The sequence below is a fragment of the Stenella coeruleoalba genome (genome assembly GCF_951394435.1).
Source record: "Stenella coeruleoalba genome assembly, chromosome: 2".
Taxonomy (NCBI): Eukaryota; Metazoa; Chordata; class Mammalia; order Artiodactyla; family Delphinidae; genus Stenella; species Stenella coeruleoalba.
Window position 1 is genome coordinate 29,172,999 of NC_137147.1, and position 24,615 is coordinate 29,197,613.

The window sequence follows — 24,615 nt, forward strand, 5'->3', positions numbered from 1 at the left end:
GAAGGACCTGAGGCTGTGCACAGGCTTGTGCCTGGTCCCAGGGGTGATGGCTTCAGGGGCGCATGACACCAAGGAGCTTGCCCTGGGGAGGGAGCCTGGAGTGGGAGGATGGGGGCGCAGCCCTCTCTGAATGCTTCAGCTGTCTTGGGGCTCAGTCTGATTCTGCACAAGAGTGGGGAGTGAGATTGCTGACGTGATAAAGGGATAGCAGATGGTTCTAATACTTTATTTCCAGAATGTATCTTTCCCAACATTCTTTTCCTTGCAACTCCATCACCCCAGACTTCAGAGGACAAACTACTAGTCCTCCCCACCCCCTTCCCTTTAGGGTTTATTCCCTTTGCGGATCCGCAGTGTTGACAATAGCAGCTGACGATGGCTGACGCTTACTGTGAGCCCTGTACTATTTTCAATGTATTCTCTCTCTTCTTTTTTTTTTTAACATCTTTATTGGGGTATAATTGCTTTACAATGGTGTGTTAGTTTCTGCTTTATAACAAAGTGAATCAGCTATACATATACATATGTTCCCATATCTCTTCCCTCTTGCGTCTCCCTCCCTCCCACCCTCCCTATCCCACCCCTCCAGGTGGTCACAAAGCACCGAGCTGATCTCCCTGTGCTATGCGGCTGCTTCCCACTAGCTGTCTACCTTACGTTTGGTAGTGTATATATGTCCATGCCACTCTCTCACTTTGTCACAGCTTACCCTTCCCCCTCCCCATGTCCTCAAGTCCATGCTCTAGTAGGTCTGTGTCTTTATTCCCATCTTACCCCTAGGTTCTTCATGACCTTTTTTTTTTTTCTTAGATTCCATATATATGTGTTAGCATATGGTATTTTTCTCTTTCTGACTTACCTCACTCTGTATGACAGACTCTAGGTCCATCCACCTCACTACATATAACTCAATTTTGTTTCTTTTTATGCCTGAGTAATATTCCATTGTATATATGTGCCACATCTTCTTTATCCATTCATCTGTTGAGGGACACTTAGGTTGCTTCCATGTCCTGGCTATTGTAAATAGAGCTGCAATGAACATATTGGTACATGACTCTTTTTGAATTATGGTTTGCTCAGGGTATATGCCCAGTAGTGGGATTGCTGGGTCATATGGTAGTTCTATTTTTAGTTTTTTAAGGAACCTCCATACTGTTCTCCATAGTGGCTGTATCAATTTACATTCCCACCAACAGTGCAAGAGGGTTCCCTTTACTCCACACCCTCTCCAGCATTTATTGTTTCTAGATTTTTGATGATGGCCATTCTGACTGGTGTGAGATGATATCGCATTGTAGTTTTGATTTGCATTTCTCTAATGATTAATGATGTTGAGCATTCTTTCATGTGTTTGTTGGCAATCTGTATATCTTCTTTGGAGAAATGTCATTTTAGGTCTTCTGCCCATTTTTGGATTGGGTTGTTTGTTTTTTTGTTATTGAGCTGCATGAGCTGCTTGTAAATTTTGGAGATTAATCCTTTGTCAGTTGCTTTATTTGCAAATATTTTCTCCCATTCTGAGGGTTGTCTTTTGGTCTTGTTTATGGTTTCCTTTGCTGTGCAGAAGCTTTTAAGTTTCATTAGGTCCCATTTGTTTATTTTTATTTCCATTTCTCTAGGAGGTGGGTCAAAAAGGATCTTGCTGTGATTTATGTCATAGAGTGTTCTGCCTATGTTTTCCTCTAAGAGTTTTATAGTGTCTGGCCTTACATTTAGTTCTTTAATCCATTTTGAGCTTACTTTTGTGTATGGTGTTAGGGAGTGTTCTAATCTCATACTTTTACATGTACCTGTCCAGTTTTCCCAGCACCACTTATATGTATTCTCTCACATAGCCTCACAACTGTGCAGTAGGTGTGCTGTCATGATCATCCCCGTTTTCCAGAGAGGATGCTGAGGCACAGAGAGATTTAGCTACTCACCCAAGGTCACAGTCAGTCAGCAACGGAGCTGGGATTTGAACCCAGGCTGTTCGGATCTAGCCTACCCACGCATCAATACAGAGCCTGCCTCTCTGAAGGGAGGGTCGACCCAGACGAAGGGCCAGAGCTGTTGGTGGCACTAAAATGACCACTGCTGAGTGGCTAACCCCTCTGGCCAGGCTTCCTAGTTACCTCAGAGGGAAATTTTGCCCTCGACTAGAGCTGGCTGGGTCCTGCATTCACTGTGGCAGCTCTTACACGATCAAGGTGGCTGTTTGGAATAACTTAGTCCCAGATCTCCACCCCCTGCCCCAAATGGTTTCCAAGGCCAGATGCATAATGCACAGGGCCCAGTGCAAAATGCAAATGAGGGCCCCTTTGTTTAATAGTATTAAAAATTTCAAGATGGCAAGAGCAAGGCGTTAAACTAAGTGTGGGACCCTTCCGAACCCAGGACCCTGTCTGAATGTACAGGTCACACGTCTACGAAGCTGGCTCACAAGTGTTCAGAGTGGCAGCGAGATGTGATGAAATACATAGAGAAGGTGAGACAGTGCTAGATTTTCCTTCTCTTCCAAACCAGTCAAAGCAGGATTTCCAAGGCGTTTGTCTTCATCACAATGTAGCAGTCTGACCCAGATGCTCTTCAACCAAAATAAATCTTAGCAATCTCTCGTCCCTAGGATGAAGTCATTTGAGGGACTGGGACTTGGGTCAGCAGCTTTGTTTTGGGGTCAGGCATCTTGCTCCATGAACTCCAATCTCTCCTAACCCTGCCTCTCAAACTCCCCTCCCTCCTGCCTCCTTCCCTTTAGCCTACGGGCCTGATCAAGACCTGTTCTGTTAAAGGACAATCCCCACTCAGCCTCCCTGGACTCTTCAGTCCCATCTGCCCACCAGCTGACTCCTTCCCCTTCCACAGCCATGCTGGAAGGAATGGTCCTTCGGCCCCATCACCACTTCCTCATTCCCCAAAGCATCCTAGCTTCCTGTAGCCTTGCGTTATCCTACTTGAGGCTGTGGATTCCCTGCTCACTCAGGTGACCTGCTAATTGCCAAGCCCAGTGCTGTCTTCTGAGTCCCCAGCCTTCTCGGCCCTTCTGGGGCATCTGACGTTATCCTGGCTCTGCCTCTGTAAAATGAGGATGTGCGTGGCTGTGAGCTGATTTACTTGAAGCACCAGAACAGGCCTGGCACATGGTACATGCTCAGTAGCTGTTAGCAGGGGCCGTGACTGGTGGTGTCATCGTTTCTGTCACCTGGAAGCCCTGCTCCTCTGGCCTATGTTGCTCAGTCCTTTGTGAGTATTTCTTAAAAATTTTAAATCGGTTTCTCTTTCTTCACCAGACTCTTTAAGATACCGGTGTTTTCTGAGTTCTGTCCTGTGTCCACCTTTCTTCTTTCTCTCCTCCTTCTCTCCTGGCACTTTTCTCTCCATATCCATCACTTCCACTGCCACCTGGCAACTCCAACATCCACATCTCTTTCCCAAGCACCAGGTGTATAAGCCAACCCCAGACTGAGCTCATTCGCTTCCTTCTTTAAATCTGATTTTCCTCCTACGTGCTTCCACCCAGTTGCCCAAGTCAGAAACCTAGGTATTTTTATTGCTTCCCTTAGCTGACATTGAGTGCAGGCCCCGAGCTCACCACTGGGGCTGCAGCAGTGTGCAGACACACAGGGCCTGCCATGCTTGCTGCTGGTGGGAGAGACACATACTGATACACGACTAGTCCTGGGAAGGTAACACACCAGTGTCCTAATTGTGATTGGAAAGACTCGAGAACTGAAGGATTGTGAAGCGTTCATCAGGCAAAGTGGGGCTGCGGGACATTCTGGGCAGAGGGAAGAGCTTGTGCAAAGGCTCTGTTGTGGAAGGAAAAATGTTTAAGAAACGAAAGGGCCAGTGGGCAGGAGGGCTGGGAAGGAGGCTTCGGGTGAGGCTGGGGGGCTGGATGGGGGCTGGATGGCGCGTGGCCAGGAAGGCCGAGTTCGTGGAAGTCATTTTGCGCTCCTCCTTTCTGCTGACTCCCACCCGCTCCCCCTTCTACCAGATTCTCTCTAACCTCTCTCCTACCCCAAAGTCCTCATTGTTCACACACGGAAAATTAAAGGAGCCTATTGCCACCTCCGAATCCATCTTCGCACTATAACCTTAAGCAGTATTTCTAAAATGTAAATCTGATTAAGTTGGTCCTCAGGATGCATACAGTCCTCCCCCCACTTCCCACTGTCAGGATAAAGTCCTGCCCACCTTCCTCTCCTTAGTCCCCCTCACACCCACCCCGATGCCCCCTTCCCAGTGGCTTTACTGAATATCCTGCAGTTCCCCAAAGGTGCTGGCGGGACGTGCTTTGGTGCCCGCATGCCCTCCTCCTTTGTCTGCCTGGTGATGTCCTGCTCTCTCACAAGCTGCAGCTCATCCACCTGCTCTGGGAAGCCATCCTCGCACCCCACTTAAGCCCGTGAGCTGGCCCCTCCTCTTTGCGGGGCACAGGCTCGCATTGGTGCATTTATCCCACCTCCCTCCTTGCTAGTTGACGTGTATATCTCCTCTGCTAGACTTCGGACTCCTGGAGGGAGGGGACTGGGGCTCATTTGTCTTTGTCCTCTGGTGCTTCAAGGCTGGGTACACATTAGGTGTTTAATAAATGTTTTCTTGAAGACCTGGTGATGAAGGAATGACATGATATAAGCAGGTGGAGAAAAATGAAGCTCCACCTGGAAAGCTCTGCATACAGGGATTGTGGTTAAGGGGTCTGGCTTCCAGGGCCACTGTGGGCTGTCCGCTTCTGTTTCCTCTAATAACTGAACACAGGTCTCAGGGCTGCCTCCTGCTGTACCCTCCTGCCACCTCCATCCATCCAGAAGGGCAGGCGCATGCAGGGCGGGCAGAGTTAAGCCTCAATATATTCAATCTTCTAGCAGAGTGGTTCTCAAACTGTAGTGTGTATTGGAATCACCTGCAGGCCCTGTTAAAACACAGATTGCCTGGCCCTACCCTGAGACTTTCCGCTTCGGTAGGTCCGGGGTGGAGCCCAAGAAACTGCATCTCTACCAACTTCCCAGGTGATGCAGATGGGGCTGGTCTGGTGACTACTCTTTGAGAATCTCTCTTTTAGCAAAAGGATCTGCTCTAAAACTTTCTATGGTATTGGGGAAGGAGATATGGGAAGCTTTTTGCTTGGGTTTGGTTTTGTAGGTTTTAAGAACTATTAGTGTGAGATTAATGTGGATAGATGGAGCCGATTCTACACACTTACCTCCTCTCCCATCTCCTCGCTTTCCTACAAAACGTTTCTGTGTTCACTCATCAACTATTCAATGGGTATGTTTTGAAGGTGTAAAATGTGCATGGCATCACGGCAGGTGGAGTTGTTGACATCAAGATGAAATCGCTGTGACACTGTCCTTAAGAGAGGTCCTCCAGTGCAGTCATAACTATAATTCAAGGAGGTCAAAGCAGAAATGCCTACTCGGGTGGGTAGTGAGTTCCCCATCAGTGGAGTTGTTCCAGGAAGGCATCTAGAGTGTTCGTGGGAATAAAACAATTTGATAGTCAGTTAGACCAGGATCTTAAAATCCTGGAATTCTGTGATTAAGGAAGACGGTGGTAATTGACACAAGAAAATGAAACAAATAAACAAATAAAATACTGTGGAGTGTGCAGTAGGGAGATCTGCAGAGGCAGCTGAGGCTTCCCCATATAAATACTGACATTATTGGCCTTATTTTTAATAAACATTTATTCCTCACCAGCAATATTCCTTGTAATGAAATGAATTTATATCCAGTGACCCCATAATTTGCTGTTTATTGACCTTAGATCATTTAAAAGTTAAATAGAAAAAGTCACAAGCAGGCCCACGGTGTGCCTCAGGGGTCTCCTTAGGTCCCACTTCCTGAGCCAAATGGAATTGAGTTGTGTAGTGACATGTTATTATTATTATTTTTTGCAATATTTATGAGAGAGAGAGAGAGAGAGAGAGAGAGGGAGAGAAAGGGAGAGAGGAGCCAATTGTAGGACTTGAATTTATAGTCACTAGGTCACCAGCTTGGTCACCAACTTGATCACCAACTTGAATTTCAGACTCTCACCTTCTTAAGAAAGTCCAGCCAATTCCCAGATTCCATAGGAGAGGTAAGGGTCAAAGTCCCTCTTTCAAGGGGGGTATAGCACTTAAGATGTGGTAGACCACACTGAAGCCCCTTGCCCCTCACTACTGTTTATTGAGCATCTATTAGGTGTTGGGTACTGAGTGAGATACTTTACAAATATTATTTATAATCCCTCAAGGTAAGTAATACCATCATCATTTTCAGATTTAAAAAAAGGCACAGGGCTTCCCTGGTGGCACAGTGGTTGAGAATCTGCCTGCCAATGCAGGGGACACGGGTTCGAGCCCTGGTCTGGGAAGATCCCACATGCCGCGGAGCAACTAGACCTGTGAGCCACAACTACTGAGCCTGCATGTCTGGAGACTGTGCTCCGCAGCGAGAGAGGCCGCGACAGTGAGAGGCCCGCGTACTGCGATGAAGAGTGGCCCCCGCTTGCCGCAACTAGAGAAAGCCCTTGCACAGAAACGAAGACTCAACACAGCCAAAATTAAATAAATAAATATATTTTTAAAAAAAAAGGCACAAAGAGATTATGTATCTTGTCCAATTTCACACAGAACTCCTTAATTTATTTTTGGAAGTCAGCACAATTATGCAATTGAAAATCATGGTAAAAGGCCCAAAATTATTTATCTATCTCAAGTCTGAGTATAGACGCAAAATGCAAAATTAGAAAGTAGAATGCAGCAGTATATCAAATAGATAATACACCCTGACCAAATGGAGTACATTCTAGGAATGCAAGAATGGCTCAATAGTAGGAAGCATTAGGAAATCAACATAATTCACCATATCCGCAAACTAAAAGAGAGTCATATATTAGTAGATGCTGAAAGGACAGCTGGTAAAATTCTCCTGTAATAAAACTCTAACTCAGGAATAAGAAGAACTACTTAAACTTGATAAAGACTAAAAACTAGCTACATATATCATTCTAAACAGTGAACCACTAAATCCAATTTCACTACAATTGGAAAAGCTTGCTTTTGCTATTTTAAAATATTGTCTTGGTGATTCTTACAAATGAATTAAGCTAAGAAGATACAATAGTTTACATATATATGAGAAAGAAGAGATGACAATATCCATTTTTGCCAATGGTTATAATACCTGAAAAACCTAAGAGAATCTAGTAAGAAAGGAAACCCCACCAGAAATAATAAGGGTAGGGGGTAAGAGGGGTGGGTAACAGCTCTTCTCTATACTGTGGAGGTCATGCAGCTGGTCAACTTTGGCACCTGGAAGTGGGATTTGAACCCGTGTCTGATGAGGAACTCTGTACTCTTTCCACCTTGTGAAGTGTTTACACTCACTGCTAAAACCCAGTCATGTGAAGCGAGAGTCTCTTAAAGCTGGCAACCTCCGCTACTCCAGCAGATCCGGTGGGGTTTGCTCTGCTGGGGAGAGGTGGGGACAAGATGAGAGGGTTGGCATGAGATTTTTACTGGAAGACCCTTGTGGCTTCTGCTACCAGCAGTGCCATCCCTCCACGGGCTGAGATATTGGGCTTTGTGACAGGGAGGGTGGTGGCAGTGGTCTAGGCTTAGCCATTTAGGTACTGAGCAGCCGACCAAGGGAGCTGCCCCTTTCTTCTTCTTGGGTCCAAGAAATCATATTTGTGTTACTTGTTGCCTTTGTCTCCTACTGTCCACCTGAGAGGTGGTGCCTGCTAGGACACGTGTTTAGAGATTCGGGATATCAGAGGCTTCCCGGGCCATCAAGGGCACAAGCTCTTGGTTGCGACGTCTACCAAGGATGCCTCAGATTCATAGTTTTAATGGTGGAGGTGGAATGTGTTTTTCTGGCGCAGAATCACTGGGTGATAGATCAAAAATATGATCCGTATAAAGCTTTTGTACTTCGTACAGAGTCAACCACAGGGTGGTGGAAGGAGTACTGCACAGGAATCCAGGAGACCTGGGTTCCAGTGGCTCTGCCACAGCCAGCTGTGTGTTCCCAGGCAAATCACTTAAGCTTGCTGGGCCTCACTTGCTTCATCTGTGCCATGGGGTGTTGGCCTAAATAGACTCCCAGTGCCTTTTAACTTCAAAGTTATAATAAGTGTCACCCTTACCAAAGTTATAATACTTATCACCCTTACCACTGTTCTCAGTGCTTTGCATAGAGATTAACTCATCATAACAACCGAAGAGCTAAGTACTACTGTTATGCTTATTTTCCCTCTGAAGAAACTGAGGCACATAGAGTGCAAGTGACTTTCCCAGGGTCTCACAGCTAGGAAATGATGGTACACAGTTTAACTTCCGTCTTCTCTGGTTTTTCTTTACCTGGGTTCTTTTCTTTACTTGTCGCAGCGGTGCTGGTGCTGGGGTGAGGGTCGGGGGCTGTTGGGAGTGGGAGACACTTTTGCGGGGAAACCCAGCTCTGGGGTGGATGGATGGGAGTCACTGCCTGGGAGAATGATGGCCGTAGCTGCAGAGATTGCTAACATTTGCGTTTTCCCTTCCTTTCCTCTTTTCCTCTCTAGTCTGCGGCAAACGCTATAAAAACCGGCCGGGACTCAGCTACCACTACGCTCACACCCACCTGGCCAGCGAGGAGGGGGATGAGGCCCAAGACCAGGAGACCCGGTCCCCACCCAACCACAGAAACGAGAACCACAGACGTGAGTTCCCAGTTGTTGGGTTGGGGGAGTGATGAGGTGGCTGGGCAGGGCGATGGAGCATTCCTTTTTGTTCACCTCGGGCATCTTCTGGTGGCACCTGTTGATTGGTCTCAAGGACCTGTGGTGAGTTGGCTATTTCAGCGCAGCCACAGTTGCCCCTGTGGGTCAGCTGAGCCTGAAGCTTAGAGTGAGCTGGGCAGGGGTGGCACACCCAGCTCTGTTCCTAGAGGATGGGAGGTAAGTGTTAAGGCGGAAGAGAAACATCCTTACCTGGCCATTGTCAAATGCCAGACCTGCTACTCCTTTCCCTCAGCTCCAGAAGATCCATTCACAGCTGCTAACCTGAGGTGGGCAAAGCTGTGGGGTGCGTCAGTTCAGGCAGCCATTCCAAATGTCTCCTTGGCCACCAAGGGACATAGAATATTCTTGCTTCATTGTCTCAGCTCTTAGAGGGTCACACTTTTGGTAAGGGCTCTCCTGCCTTAGAAATATGGCCCTGGAGCCTCCATGCTCTTCACTTGAGCACTCAGTCAGCAAACATGACCTGGGTATACTTGTCACTTGGGATGTTGGGCTCTGAAGACCCAAAATAATCCTGAAGATTTGTGTTTCCATTTCTATTCTTTCTTTCCTTCCTCAACTTCTAGTTATGACTTAGGGAGTCACAAAGGGCTTAGCATTCACCATGTGACTTCCCTCTACAACATTCCGTATGGCTTCTAGTCCACCCCCAAATCAGGATGGGATGGGATAATGGGACCTTTAGGGCTTGCTTCAAGATGTGGGTCATTCTAGGATCATGGGGTGAAGAAGAACTGTGGACATGGCACGTGTTTGTTGTTTTTTTTTAACATCTTTATTGGAGTATAATTGCTTTACAATGGTGTGTTAGTTTCTGCTGTATAACAAAGTGAATCAGCTACACGTATACATATATTCCCATATACCCTCCCTCTTGCATCTGCCTCTCACCCTCCCTATCCCACGCCTCTAGGTGGTCACAAAGCACTAAGCTGATCTCCCTGTGCTATATGGCTGCTTCCCACTAGCTATCTATTTTACGTTTGGTAGTGTATATATGTCCATGCCACTCTCACTTCAACCCAGCTTACCCTGCCCCCTCCCCATGTCCTCAAGTCCATACTCTATATCTGTGTCTTTATTTCTGTCCTGCCCCTAGGTTCTTCAGAACCTTTTTTTTTTTTAGATTCCATATATATGTGTTAGCATATGGTATTTGTTTTTCCCTTTCTGACTTACTTCACTCTGTACGACTGACTCTAGGTCTATCCACCACACTACAAATAACTCAATTTAGTTCCTTTTTATGGCTGAGTAATATTCCACTGTATATATGTGCCACACCTTCTTTATCCATTCATCTGTTGAGGGACACTTAGGTTGCTTCCATGTCCTGGCTATTGTAAATAGTGCTGCAATGAACATATTGGTACATGACTCTTTTTGAATTATGGTTTGCTCAGGGTATATGCCCAGTAGTGGGATTGCGGGGTCATATGGTAGTTCTAGTTTTAGTTTTTTAAGGAACCTCCATACTGTTCTCCATAGTGGCTGTATCAATTTACATTCCCACCAACAGTGTAAGAGGGTTCCCTTTTCTCCACACCCTTTCCAGCATTTATTGTTTGTAGATTTTTTGATGATGGCCATTCTGACAGGTGTGAGGTGATACCTCATTGTAGTTTTGATTTGCATTTCTCTAATGATTAGTGATGTTGAGCATCCTTTCATGTGTTTGTTGGCAATCTGTACATCTTTGCAGAAATGTCTGTTTAGGTCTTCTGCCCATTTTTGGATTGGGTTATTTGTTTTTTGGATATTGAGCTGCATGAGCTGCTTGTATATTTTGGACATTAATCCTTTGTCAGTTGCTTTGTTTGCAAATATTTTCTTCCATTCTGAGGGTTGTCTTTTCATCTTGTTTATGGTTTCATTTGCTGTGCAAGAGCTTTTAAGTTTCATTAGATCCCATTTGTTTATTTTCATTTTTATTTCCATTTCTCTAGGAGGTGGGTCCAAAATGATCTTGCTGTGGTTTATGTCATAGAGTGTTCTTCCTATGTTTTCCTCTAAGAGTTCTATAGTGTCTGGCCTTACATTTAGGTCTTTAATCCATTTGTTTTTGTGTGTGGTGTTAGGGAGTGTTCTAATTTCATTCTTGTACATGTAGCTGTCCAGTTTTCCCAGCACCGCTTATTGAAGAGGCTGTCTTTTCTCCATTGTATATTCTTGCCTCCTTTATCAAAGATAAGGTGACCATATGTGGGTTTATCTCTGGGCTTTCTATCCTGTTCCATTGATTTATAATTCTGTTTTTGTGCCAGTACCATACTGTCTTGATTACTGTAGCTTTGTAGTATAGTCTGAAGTCAGGGAGCCTGCTTCCTCCAGCTCCGTTTTTCTTTCTCAAGATTGCTTTGGCTATTCGGGATCTTTTGTGTTTCCATACAAATTGTGAAATTTTTTGTTCTATTTCTGTGAAAAATGCCATTGGTAGTTTGATAGGGATTGCATTGAATCTGTAGATTGCTTTGGGTAGTGTAGTCATTTTCACAATGTTGGTTCTTCCCATCCAAGAACATGGTATATCTCTCCATCTGTTTGTATCATCTTTAATTTCTTTCATCAGTGTCTTATAGTTTTCTGCATACAGGTCTTTTGTCTCCTTACTAGGTTTATTCCTAGGTATTTTATTCTTTTTTTTGCAATGGTAAGTGGGAGTGTTTCCTTAATTTCTCTTTCACATTTTTCATCATTAGTGTATAGGAATGCAAGAGATTTCTGTGCATTAATTTTGTATCCTGCTACTTTACCAAATGAATTGATTAGCTCTAGTAGTTTTCTGGTAGCCTCTTTAGGATTCTCTATGTATAGTATCATGTCATCTGCAAACAGTGACAGCTTTACTTCTTCTTTTCCGATTTGGATTCCTTTTATTTCTTTTCCTTCTCTGATTGCTATGGCTAAAACTTCCAAAACTATGTTGAATAATAGTGGTGAGAGTGGGCAGCCTTGTCTTGTTCCTGATCTTAGAGGAAATGGTTTCAGTTTTTCACCATTGAGAACAATGTTGGCTGTGGGTTTGTCATATATAACCTTTATTATGTTGAGGTAAATTCCCTCTATGCCTACTTTCTGCAGGGTTTTTATCATAAATAGGTGTTGAATTTTGTCAAAAGCTTTTTCTGCATCTGTTGAGATGATCACATGGTTTTTATTCTTCAATTTGTTAATATGGTTTATCACATTGATTGATTTGCATATATTGCATTCCTGGGATAAACCCCACTTGATCATGGTGTATGATCCTTTTAATGTGCTGTTGGATTCTGTTTGCTAGTATTTTGTTGAGGATTTTTGCATCTATGTTCATCAGAGATATTGGCCTGTAGTTTTCTTTCTTTGTGACATCTTTGTCTGTTTTGGTATCAGGGTGATGGTGGCCTCATAGAATGAGTTTGGGAGTGTCCCTCCCTCTGCTATATTTTGGAAGAGTTTGAGAAGGATAGGTGTTAGCTCTTCTCTAAATGTTTGATAGAATTTGCCCGTGAAGCCATCTGGTCCTGGGCTTTTGTTTGTTGGAAGATTTTTAATCACAGTCTCAATTTCAGTGCTTGTGATTGGTCTGTTCATATATGCTGTTTCTTCCTTGTTCAGCCTTGGAAGGTTGTGCTTTTCTAAGAATTTGTCTATTTCTTCCAGGTTGTCCATTTTATTGGCATATAGTTGCTTGTAATAATCCCTCATGATCCTTTGTATTTCTGCAGTGTCAGTTGTTACTTCTCCTTTTTCATTTCTAATTATTTTGATTTGAGTCTTCTCCCTTTTTTTCTGATGAGACTGGCTAATGGTTTATCAATTTTGCTTATCTTCTCAAAGAACTAGCTTTTTGTTTTATTGATCTTTGCTATCGTTTCCTTCATTTCTTTTTCAATTATTTCTGATCTGATCTTTATGATTTTTTTCCTTCTGCTAACTTTTGGGTTTTTTTGTTCTTCTTTCTCTAATTGCTTTAGGTGTAAGATTAGGTTGTTTAGTTGAGATGTTTCTTGAGGTAGGATTGTATTGCTATAAACTTCCCTTTTAGAACTGCTTTTGCTGCATCCCATAGGTATTGGGTCATCGTGTTTTCATTGTCATTTGTTTCTAGGTATTTTTTGATTTCCTCTTTGATTTCTTCAGTGATCTCTTGGTTCTTTAGTAGTGTATTGTTTAGCCTCCATGTGTTTGTATTTTTTACAGGTTTTTTCCTGTAATTGATATCTAGGCTTATAGTGTTGTGGTTGGAAAAGATACTTGACATGATTTCAATTTTCTTAAATTTACCAAGCCTTGATTTGTGGCCCAAGGTATGATTTATCCTGGAGAATGTTCCTTCAGCACTTGAGAAGAAAGTGTATTCTATTGTTTTTGGATGGAATGTCCTATAAATATCAATTAAGTCCATCTTGTTTAATGTGTCATTTAAAGCTTGTGTTTCCTTATTTATTTTCATTTTGGATGATCTGTCCATTGGTGAAAGTGGGGTGTTAAAGTCCCCTACTATGATTGTGTTACTGTTGATTTCCCCTTTTATGGCTGTTAGTATTTGCCTTATGTATTGAGTTGCTCCTGTGTTGGGTGCATAAATATTTACAATTGTTATATCTTCTTCTTGGGTTGATCCCTTGATCATTATGTAGTGTCCTTCTTTGTCTCTTGTAATAGTCTTTATTTTAAAGTCTATTCTCTCTGATATGAAAATTGCTACTCCAGGTTTCTTTTGATTTTCATTTGCATGGAATATCTTTTTCCATCCCCTCACTTTCAGTTTGTATGTGTCCCTAGGTCTGAAGTGGGTCTCTTGTAGGCAGCATATATATGAGTCTTGTTTTTGTATCCATTCAGCCAGTCTGTGTCTTTTGGTTGGAGCATTTAATCCATTTACATTTAAGGTAATTATCGATATGTATGTTCCTATTATCATTTTCTTAATTGTTTTGGATTTGTCATTGTAGGTCTTTTCCTTCTCTTGTATTTCCTGCCTAGAGAAGTTCCTGTAGCATTTGTGGTAAAGCTGGTTTGGTGGTGCTGAATTCTCTTAGCTTTTGCTTGTCTGTAAAGTTTTTAATTTCTCCATCAAATCTGAATGAGATCCTTGCTGGGTAGAGTAATCTTGTTTGTAGTTTTTCCCCTTTCATCACTTTAAGTATGTCCTGCCACACCCTTCTGGCTTGCAGAGTTTCTGCTGAAAGATCAGCTGTTAAGCTCATGGGATTCCCTTGTATATTATTTGTTGCTTTTCCCTTGCTGCTTTTAATATTTTTTCTTTGTATTTAATTTTTGATAGTTTGATTAATATGTGTCTTGGCGTGTTTCTCCTTGGATTTATCCTGTATGGGACTCTCTGCGCTTCCTGGGCTTGATTGACTATTTCCTTTCCCACATTAAGGAAGTTTTCAACGATAATCTCTTCAATATTTTCTCAGTGCCCTTTTTTTTTCTCTTCTTCTTCTTCTGGGATCCCTATAATTCGAATGTTGGTGCATTTAATGTTGTCCCAGAGGTCTCTGCGACTGTCCTCAATTATTTTCATCCTTTTATCTTTATTCTGCTGTGCGGTAGTTATTTCCACTATTTCATCTTCCAGGTCACTTATCCGTTCTTCTGGCTCAGTTATTCTGCTATTGATTCCTTCTAGAGAATTTTTAATTTCATTTTTTGTGTTGTTCATCATTGTTTGTTTGCTCTTTAGTTCTTTTAGGTCCTTGTTAAACGTTTCTTGTGTTTTCTCCATTGTATTTCCAAGATTTTGGATCATCTTTACTATCATTACTCTGAATTCTTTTTCAGGTAGACTGCCTATTTCCTCTTCATTTGTTTGGTCTGGTGGGTTTTTACCTTGCTCCTTCATCTGCTGTGTATTTCTCTGTCCTCTCATTTTCCTTAACTTACTGTGTTTGAGGTCTCCTTTTCACAGGCTGCAGGTTCGTAGTTCCCATTGTTTTTGGTGTCTGCCCCCAGTGGGTAATGTTGGTTCAGTGGGTTGTGTAGGCTTCCTGGTGGAGGGGACTGGTGCCTGTGTTCTGATGGATGAGGCTGGATCTTGCCTTTCTGGTGGCAGGACCGCATCCAGTAGTGTGTTTTGGGGTGTCTGTGAACCTATTATGATTTTAGGCAGCCTCTCTGCTAATGGGTGGGGTTGTGTTCCTGTCTTGCTAGTTTCTTGGCATGGGGTGTCCAGCAGTGGATCTTGCTGGTCATTGAGTGAAGGTGGGTCTTAGCATTGAGCTGGAGTTCTCCGAGAGTGCTCTCGCTGACTGATATTACGAGGGGCTGGGAGGTCTCTGGTGGACCAATGTCCTAAACTCGACTCTGCCACCTCAGAGGCTCAGGCCTGACACCTGGCTGGATTACCAAGACCCTGTCAGCCACATGCTGGGTCATCCTGGAGAAGATGGACTGAAGCCAGGAGAAAGCTAGAGGATGGGAGACCTGTCAGAAGGCTTGTTTGATGAAATCAGGCCCAGGGTGGTGACATTCTTTACCCAGGCTCTACTCGTGAAGGGGAAAGCCGAAGCCGAGCACATGCTTTCACAGCCAAGGCATGTGTGAGCGCGGATTCATGCCATGTGTTTTTAATTTTGCTCAAAGGATTTTGTGGTAGATGCTCTTAAACTGAACAATTCAGTGTAATTAAAGGGATCAGACTTTTAATAATGTTTAGACTCTAGGGTTTGAGGGTGATTCCTGTGCATTTCAGTCAATCAGCTCAATTAGCTGATGTCAATTGGCTGCCTTCACCAAATATTTGAAACAATGAACACACCTTGGCCAAAACCTTTCTTGGGATTAGTGTGGGTTTTCCCCTAATCCCCACCCCCATTGCCTCCTGTCTTAGTTTCCTTGGCTGCTATAACAAAATACCAAAGACTGGCTGGCTTAAAGAATAGAAATTTGGGGGCTTCCCTGGTGGCGCAGTGGTTGAGAGTCTGCGTGCCGATGCAGGGGACATGGGTTCGTGCCCCGATACAGGAAGATCTCACATGCCGCGGAGCGGCTGGGCCTGTGAGCCATGGCCGCTGAGCCTGCGCGTCTGGAGCCTGTGCGTCCGGAGCCTATGCTCCGCAACGGGAGAGGCCACAATGGTGAGAGGCCCATGTACGGCAAAAAAAAAAAAAAAAAAAAAAGAATAGAAATTTGTTTTCTCACAGTTCTGGAGGCTGGAAGTCCCAGATCAATGTGCCATCAGGGTTAGTTCCTCAGGGGCCTCTCTCCTTGGCTTGCAGGCGGCTGCCCTCTTGCTGCCTCTTCACATGGTCATCCCTCTGTGCACGTGTACTTCCAAAGTCTCTTTGTGTCCAAATTTCCTCTTCCTTTTTTTTAAAAAATAAATTTATTTATTTTATTTTTGGCTGCATTGGGTCTTCATTGCTGCATGCGGGCTTTCTCTAGTTGTGGCGAGCGGGGGCTACTCTTCATTGCAGTGCACTGGCTTCTCAATGCGGTGGCTTCTCTTGTTGCAGAGCACAGACTCTAGGCACGTGGGCTTCAGTAGTGTGGCATGCAGTCTCAGTAGTTGTGGCACACGGGCTTAGTTGCTCTGAGGCATGTGGGATCTTCCCGGACCAGGGCTTGAACCCATGTCCCCTGCATTGGCAGGCGGAGTCTTAACCACTGCACCACCAGGGAAGTCCCCAGATTTCCTCTTTTTATAAGGACACCAGTCAGAGTGGATTAAGGCCCATTCTAACAGTCTCATTTTAACTTTTGCTCTTTCATCACCTCTTTAAAGGCCATAGATCCAAATATAGTCATGTCCTGAGGTACTGGGCGTTAGGGCTTCAACATATGAATTTGCGGGGGGCACAGTTCAGGCCATAACACCTTCTTTAATTCTTGCTCTCTTTCAGGGTTCAAGCCTCTCATGTGACAGACCCTTTGTTTTCTTACCAACTACTGTCATCTGGACAGAACCTGAAAAGCAGGCAGGAGGTGCCCACCTCCCTGTGCCAGCTTCTGAATAGCTATGATGCTGAGGTCTCTACCTGCCCCCTGGGGAGAGGTTCCCTTGGTCCAGTCACCCTTGTCTTCCAGAAAGGAGAATGTATTGACCTGTACTGGTCAGCTGGTTTTTGCATTTCCCTGTCTCTCCTCTCATCCCTTCTCTGATTTAAGTGGCGAAGGCATAGCTATTGTCTCATGCTGCGAGGAGTCCGAGAATGATCTCCTTTGATTTGGGTTGCTGTCTGGAAAGTGTTTACTAGTGATGGTTGCTCTCTCTAAAGTATTTATTAGCTTGGTATTATTTCTCACTTCCCCCAGTGCTGGCTTATCTCCTTTACATCTCTTATCAAATGTCAGTCCGTTTTGTCCCTGTGTATAGGTGCTTTCCTTGAGCCGTGGGGTTTGGAGTGCTTCTCTTTGGTCTGGGTCTCTTTCATGTGTGTGCACGGTGATAGCAGCCACAGAGGAAGGTTCCTTGTGACCCCCAAGTACACCGCAGACCCCCAGTGGGTCCAGGGGGTCTCCTCCTTAGCCATTCCTGTGGGCCCCTCCTGCCTGTCTGTTGACTTCCAAGATGGGCACTGGCCCCTATTTTTCTTTCTCCACCAGGATCTCCTCACGCAGCTTGTGGGTCCGTGTCTTCTGTCTCTTCATGTCTTCACCGTGAGGCCAGGCAGCCTTGCTTAGGGAGGAAGCTGCATCTTTTCTCCTGGTTGGAGACGCATCCCTAAGTATCCGGCCGTGTGTTCTCCTCTCTCTGTGGGTTTGCCAGTGAGCACTCCCACCCCAGCCCCCCTCGACTCCCCTTCCCCTCTCCCTGCTGATGAGAAATTGGGTTCTTCATAAAGGATCATCCAACTACCCAAGGAATTTAAACTGCATAGAGGACTTCCCTGGTGGTTCAGTGGTTAAGACTCCCCACTTGTACTGCAGGGGACACGGGTTCGATCCCTGGTTGGGGAATTAAGATCCCGCATGCTGCGCGGTGAGGCCACACACACACAGACGCACACAGACACACACACATACAAAAAACTGCATAGAAAAGAATAGCTGTACCTGATCTCATCTGGGGTCTTCTCACACGAGGAAGGTTCCAGAACCCTCACAAACACCTTTTTTTTTTTTTTTTTTTTTTTTTTTTGCGGTACGCGGGCCTCTCACTGCTGTGGCCTCTCCCATTGCGGAGCATAGGCTCCAGACGCACAGGCTCAGCAGCCATGGCTCATGGGCCCAGCTGCTCCGCGGCATGTGGGATCTTCCCAGACCGGGGCACGAACCCGTGTCCCCTGCATCGGCAGACGGACTCTCAACCACTGCGCCACCAGGGAAGCCCTACAAACACCATTTTAATGACATCTCCTCACGAGGCCTCTGAGAAGTCTGTGATTAGCTCTAATTTTACTAGCGGGGAGGGTACGGCAGAAAGGCCCTCAATGTCCATAGAAGCCCTCCCTTTCCTCTTCCCCAATTTCTCTGGATAAATCCAAGAGACAGCGGCTTTTCCCAGTTTCCCTGCACCACAAACACCAGCAATCTGTTTGCTTCTCTGAATGTGTGCTCTGTTCCCTCCCACATTCCCCTGGTGAGCGGCCCCCCAACAATTTTCTCGCGAGTGCTAATTGCCAGCATCATTAATAGCAGTCATTAGCTGCTCCCACTGTTTGGGGAGGGGGTGGGCCCCCACCCGTCCTGCCCTAAATGCCACTGGCGCTCTGTGGTGAATTGAATGCGACAGCTCTGCAGCACCCTAAGGTCTCCGCTTTGTGATCCTCCCTTGGCAAGGTTTCTGGAGTGGGGGAGGGAGGCAAGAGAGCTTGATCCAAGAGGCTAATCTGCAGGTCCCCCAGGAAAAGTTCTGGATGCCAGTGAGGTGGGAATGCTGACTTTTCCCTCTTGAGCAGAGCTGCAGCGGGAACCCCGCTGCTGGTGAGCACAGGCCTATGGGAAAAATAGCCCTACAGACTCAGGAGTTGTCAATGTCACGGGCATCTGCATTTGCACCACCTGCAGCAGTAGAGACCTTTTGACTTTGGTCCTCCTGCTGTCCCTTGCTGCATCCCCCCGGCTGTGTCTCCAGCAAAGCCCATTGCTCATCCTTGCTCCCGCTGCTGCTGAAAGGGCAGAGCGGAGTGCTGGAGCCAGCACTGACTGCCCCCCGCCCTCCACCCCCCGCCATGCTGCCCTGTGCTACCAGCTCAGCACTCGACTGCCATTCCTCCCACCCTCCGCCCCCTCCCAGCTGACGTTCTCCCGCCTTTGTTCCTCTCCTAGTCTCTCATTTTCTCCTGAATATACACTGTCTCCTTGGTAGGTTTGTCCCCTTTCCTTTGTGTCCTGACCTCTCTGTCTCAACTCCAGGCAGCCCGGGGATGCTTGGAGCTCAGACACTCCCGCTTGGGAGATAGGATTTTCTGATGGGGTCTTCCCTGCCTGAGCTGCTGCCCTTCTCCTCCCTTTGGGAGGCTAGATTCTTCTTCCTTCTTCTGTTTCTCTGACCACCTTCATCTGCTTTCTACAAATGAAATCACTGTGTGTGTGCACATGCGTGTATACGTGCATACATATAGATACACACACACATAGGCTACATATATATGAATAAAAGGAGGGAGGGTTTGGGCAGGTTAGGACTCTGAGAGGTGCCACTCAGAGGCATCCTGTGTGACTCCTTAAATGTCACCTTGGTAAACAGGGTAGCAGAAAGAGCACTGGGTTAGAATTCAAAACTCCTTTGACACGGGCTCACAATGTCAAAGCTCTTCTTGAATTTCTTTTTACCTTCTCTGCACAGTGGGAATCTATTATAGACGATGTTTTTAAGGTACCTTTTTTGGGGGGTGGGTATGGGGATGTCTGAGGTCATGGACCTGTATGAAAAAGCTGTGTGAATAAATTCAGTCTGATACATTCATCTGTCCATCCATCGATGTATCCATCTATCCACCACCGTCTATTGGTTTAGTAACCTTGTATCGAATACTGCCTTGGTCCCTTTCCTTGAGGAGCTCTCAGTTGTGAGCAGGAATGTGTAATAGGGTGTGTATAGAATATGGTGTAGGAAGCCAAGGGCTCAAAGGCACAGCACACTTTCTACTCCTTAGGGCAGTAGTGTTCTAAGTGTGACATCAGCATCACCTGGGAACTTCCTGGAAATGCAGATTCTTGGCTCCATGTGGTAACAGGTGCTCTGAGGGTGCGGGCCAGCAATCTATGTTTTAAAAAGCCCTGCAGGGCATTGAAAGCTTCAGAACGTTAGAAACATTAGAACATTTAAAAAGCATTAGGGAGTTTGTAAAGGCTTCCCTGAGGAGGTGACCTTCAAGTTAGCCCTTGAAGAATGAGGAGACATTTACTGGGTGGGAGAGGGCTTCCCAGATAGAGGGAACTGCGTGTACAAAGGCAGGGAGGTGTGAAATAGCATGGTGCGTTCAGACAATTGGTAGTAGTTGTGTCTGACAGTGGTACTGGAGAAATGATGGAATGTGGGCAGGGGCCACAGCTGGAAGCGTCTTCTCTGCCAGGCTGTGTAGTTGTCATCTTGTAGGAAAAGGAGAACCATGATAGCAATTACTAGAAGTAAGAACAAATGATTTATAAAGAAATATGTGTGGCATATTATAAATTATCATATGGGGCTTCCCTGGTGGCGCAGTGGTTGAGAGTCCGCCCGCCGGTGCAGGGGACGCAGGTTCGGGCCCTGGTCCGGGAGGATCCCACATGCCGCGGACTGGCTGGGCCCGTGAGCCATGGCCGCTGAGCCTGCGCATCCGGAGCCTGTGCTCCGCAATGGGAGAGGCCACAACAGTGCGAGGCCTGCGTACCGCAAAAAAAAAAAACGAAAACCAAACCAAAACAAAACAAAACAATTATCGTATGGTGTATCTCTTATTTAATAGCATAAATGAATGTAAAATGCTCGCTGCAGCATACTTGGAGCTCTTATGAGGGAAATGTGTTTTAAAGTTTAGATCTATAAAATTTATTCCAAGGCTATTTCTCCGGTCCCTGGAATGGAAGTTGGGCTGTCCTCAGTCCCGGGAGGTCTCAGTCTTCTGTCTAATAGTGGGGGCCTGGCATGTAGCTAGGCTTTCAATATCTGTCAAGAGAAGAAAAGTCCCCACACCAGTGTGCCTTTGGAGGGCACGTTGTACTCTACAGAACTGAAAGAGGAGAGCCGAGTTGATTAAGGGTAATGTTGGCTGATTAGATAATCTGAAAATTAGTCTGATAATGTGCAAATTATCTAAAAGAAGCACATGATGTCATTGCCACACTGATGGGAAAGATCTAACAGATGTTAGTCTTCTGACATCTCTGTCCTCTAACATACAGCCCAGGGGCGATGGATACAGCTTTAAGAGAGAGAGTGAAAATCACGTTTGACACAAGCTTAAGAATTTTGGATCAGTCTGAAAGGTGCCTGAAAACCTATAAAACCCACACAACTCACTACTTACCCAAGCTTGACGCAGGAAGTTCAGGCTTCGTTACTGGGGAGAGAGAGGGCAATTCAGATCCAGGGCTCTGTCTGGAAAAGTGAGCTGCTTCTCGCTCCCCAAAGAGCAAATCTGGAAACTAACAACCGGTGTTCCTTAGGTGAATTATGATTTCACTAAACAGTTTATAGATTACAAAGCAAAGAAGAATCTGAGGTTGCTCTGTCCTTGAAGGTATACTTGGAGTTAACTCTCCAGACCTGTGGGTCATCCACACTCTTGACCCAGAGACTGAGAAAATGCCACTGGAATTGGCTGGGCCAGTGTGTGAATCACAACTCGGCCACCCTGCCATCTTCTGTCTGTGTAGATGTGGGTCAGTACTTACATTTCTCTGCTCCTTTGTTGCCTCATCCGTAAAACAGAGAGAACCATCGTTCTGCCCTCACGGGGTTGCTGTGAGCCTTCCTGAGGTGACGTGGGTGTCTGGCACCAGGCCCACACTCTGAGGGTGCTGACATCCCATCTCCGTGCCATTCAGGCCAGCAGAGCATGTCCAGGACCACAAATGGCTAACCTGCGTCGGGGCCCGTCTGTGGCCATGTTGATGCTGAGAAGCTAACTGCCTATGGGAGTCTCACTGGCATCAGGAGGAACTATCAGAGCCTGGCACATCCTTTGCTAAATCTTAGATAAGGGACCCCAATCCTTCCACATAAGCTAAACATGAGTATTTACTGAGTACTTACTGTGCATGCACCCACTCGTGGGGCCAAGTGTAACTGGGGCTCCAAAAAGATATAACATGTGGTCTCGGTCCCAGGACAACTTCTGGTCTAATTGGGGAAATAAGATGGATATGTGAAACCCGGTGGAAGGAAACTGTGGAGCAGAATCTAGCCGGGTGTGCATCCCTGTATTTACCGTCCCGTTTCCCCAGGATCCGGCATCTACCTGCCACTTGCCTTTCTGTGAGCCTCTTTTTTTTTTTTTTTTTTTTTTTTGCGATACGCGGGCCTCTCACTGTTGTGGCCTCTCCCGTTGCGGAGCACAGGCTCCGGACACGCAAGCTCAGCGGCCATGGCTCCTGGGCCCAGCCGCTCCGCGGCATGTGAGATCCTCCCGGACCGGGGCACGAACCCATGTCCCCCACATCGGCAGGCAGACTCTCAACCACTGCGCCACCAGGGAAGCCCTGTGAGCCTCTTTTATTTCTCTCACCTTTTTGGCCTATTACCTAGAAAGTTCGGGATTGAAGAGTTTCGTGTCCTGATCAATGACAAGGGCAATAATACTTGCTGACATTCCTTGAATGTGTCAGACACTGTGCTAGGCACGCCACATTTATCTCATTCATTCCTCACAGTAACCTTATAAGGTAGGTGCCATGTCCCCTAGAGAACACCAAGGCACACAGAGACTGAGGGATGTGCCCTTGGACACAGAGCATGAATGTGAATTCTCCAGTCATGTGTCACTTCTTGGGAAAGCCTACTTATTTACACCTTTGATCCTTTTTCCTGCCTTTTCAGAAATAAAATTATTTTACAGAGGAAAAGAAAGAGGGAAAGACATGGTGGAATAGCTACTTGTGCCAGGCACTTTGCACATGGCATCTCGTGTAATGTTTGCAAGTCTGTGAGGCATGTGCCATTACTCTCATTTTACAGATGAGGAAACAGAGGCTCAGAAAGGTTGAGGAACTCTCCCCAGGTCACACAGTTAGCAAGATGAGAAGCTGAGATGTGAATGTGCTTGAGTTGGACACCATTCAGTTATGTCAGGACATTGGAACCCCAAGTGATGGATCCCAATCTCAACCTGGGATGTTTATCATAGTCCTACTGATGTCCCTTAATTTCCCCCTGTAGGCCAATTGTCAAGTGCATCATATTGCATAGTGGCTTTTCAAAAGAAATGAATGTATTAATGGGCAGTATCGAGGTCAGCCTGGGCTGTGTAACAAAATACCATAGGCTGGGTGGCTTAAACAATAGGAATTTATTTCTCACAGTTCTAGAGGCTGAAAGTCCAAGGTAAAAGTGATGGCAGGGATGGTGTCTGGTGGGGACTCTCTCCTTGGGTTGGAGATGACCATCTTTTTGCTGTATCCTCACATGGTCTTTGCTTGGTACATGTCGGTAGAGAGAAGCAAGCTCTCTGGTGTCTTTTCTTATAAGGGCACTAATCCCACCATAAGTGTCTCATCTCTCAATACCATCACATTGAGGGTTAGGGCTTTAACATATGCATTTTAGGGGAGAAACAATTCAGTCCATAGCAGGCAAATTTAATCTTCAGAATGAACTTTAGCTGTTTATGATGTTATATGGAAACCCCCTTTACAAATTCTGCTTGAGACTTTAATTCATAAATGAGTTTTGCTCTAGAAAAAAATCACACATCACTCAGTTCAATAATTTTCCTGCATCTTTCTCTGTCATTCTATGTCTCAGTCTTTCCAAGCTCTTATATCTCTTTCTGACCTTGTTCTTAAAAAAAAAAAAATAATGCTGTACCTGAAGTGAAAATCCTAGGATTAATCCTTGGCTCTGTTTTCCTTCACCACCCTTTTGGCTACCCCTCCAAAATATACCCCGAATCAGTTTCCGTTCCTCCATCCCTATCACCACTGGCTCTTGTCTGGATCATTGCAACTTCTTTATTAGTCTCTCTGCCTTCGTTCTTACCTCTTATAGTCTTTTCTCCAAGGAGTAGCCAAAGTGGTCTTTCAAAAGTATAAAATAGATTATGCCATGCCATGCTGTCAAAACTTTCATCACACTTGAATACAATCCAAACTCCTCACCTTGCGGGCCTGCATTTTTTTTTTTTTTTTTTTTTTTTTTTTTGTGGTACGCGGGCCTCTCACCGCCGTGGCCTCTCCCGTTGTGGAGCACAGGCTCCGGACGCACAGGCCCAGCGGCCATGGCTCACGGGCGCAGCCGCTCCGCGGCACGTGGGATCCTCCCGGACCGGGGCACGAACCCGCGTCTCCTGCATCAGCAGGCAGACTCTCAACCACTGCGCCGCCAGGGAAGCCCACGGGCCTGCATTTTTGCTTCTCAGAGCGAGGTCAGCAGTATCCACATCACCCAGGGCTCAGGTGATCAACCTGTCCAGGTTGGCCCAGGGTATTCCCAGTTTTAGACTGAAAGTTCTGTGCCCTGGAAACACCTCAGTGCTAGGCAAACCTGGATGTTTGGCTACCCCACGGGGAAGCGTGTAAGAAATGTGGGCTCTCAGGCCCTACCTGGACCTATGAATCCTAATCTGAATTTTAATGAGATCCCTAAGTGATTTATCTGCACAACACTCAAATTTGAGAAGCCCTTGCCTCTAGGGCCTGCTGACCACTCTGACTTGAGTTCCCTCGGGTGTGTTGTTGTATGTACCCGTGGCAGGATAGTATCAGGTGGGCCAGCTAAGAGCCACACTGCCTGGGTTCAGGACCAACGTGGCGTGACTTTAGACAAGCTTCCTCGTGCCTTAAGTATCA

General features: G+C 45.7%; 1 protein-coding gene across 7 annotated transcripts in view; it reads left to right on the forward strand.

Moving 5' to 3' along the window:
- DPF3 (double PHD fingers 3) overlaps nt 1-24,615 on the forward strand; it is a 257,874-nt gene that overhangs the window by 166,213 nt on the left and 67,046 nt on the right. For all 7 annotated transcript variants that reach the window (XR_013827307.1, XR_013827308.1, XR_013827309.1 and 4 more), the window contains exon 7: nt 8,533-8,670. Coding sequence is in view for 3 of the 7 variants with exons in the window: in XM_079914741.1 (XP_079770867.1) it covers nt 8,533-8,670 (138 nt within the window). In the remaining 4 variants the exon portion in view is untranslated. The remainder of the gene's footprint in view (nt 1-8,532; nt 8,671-24,615) is intronic.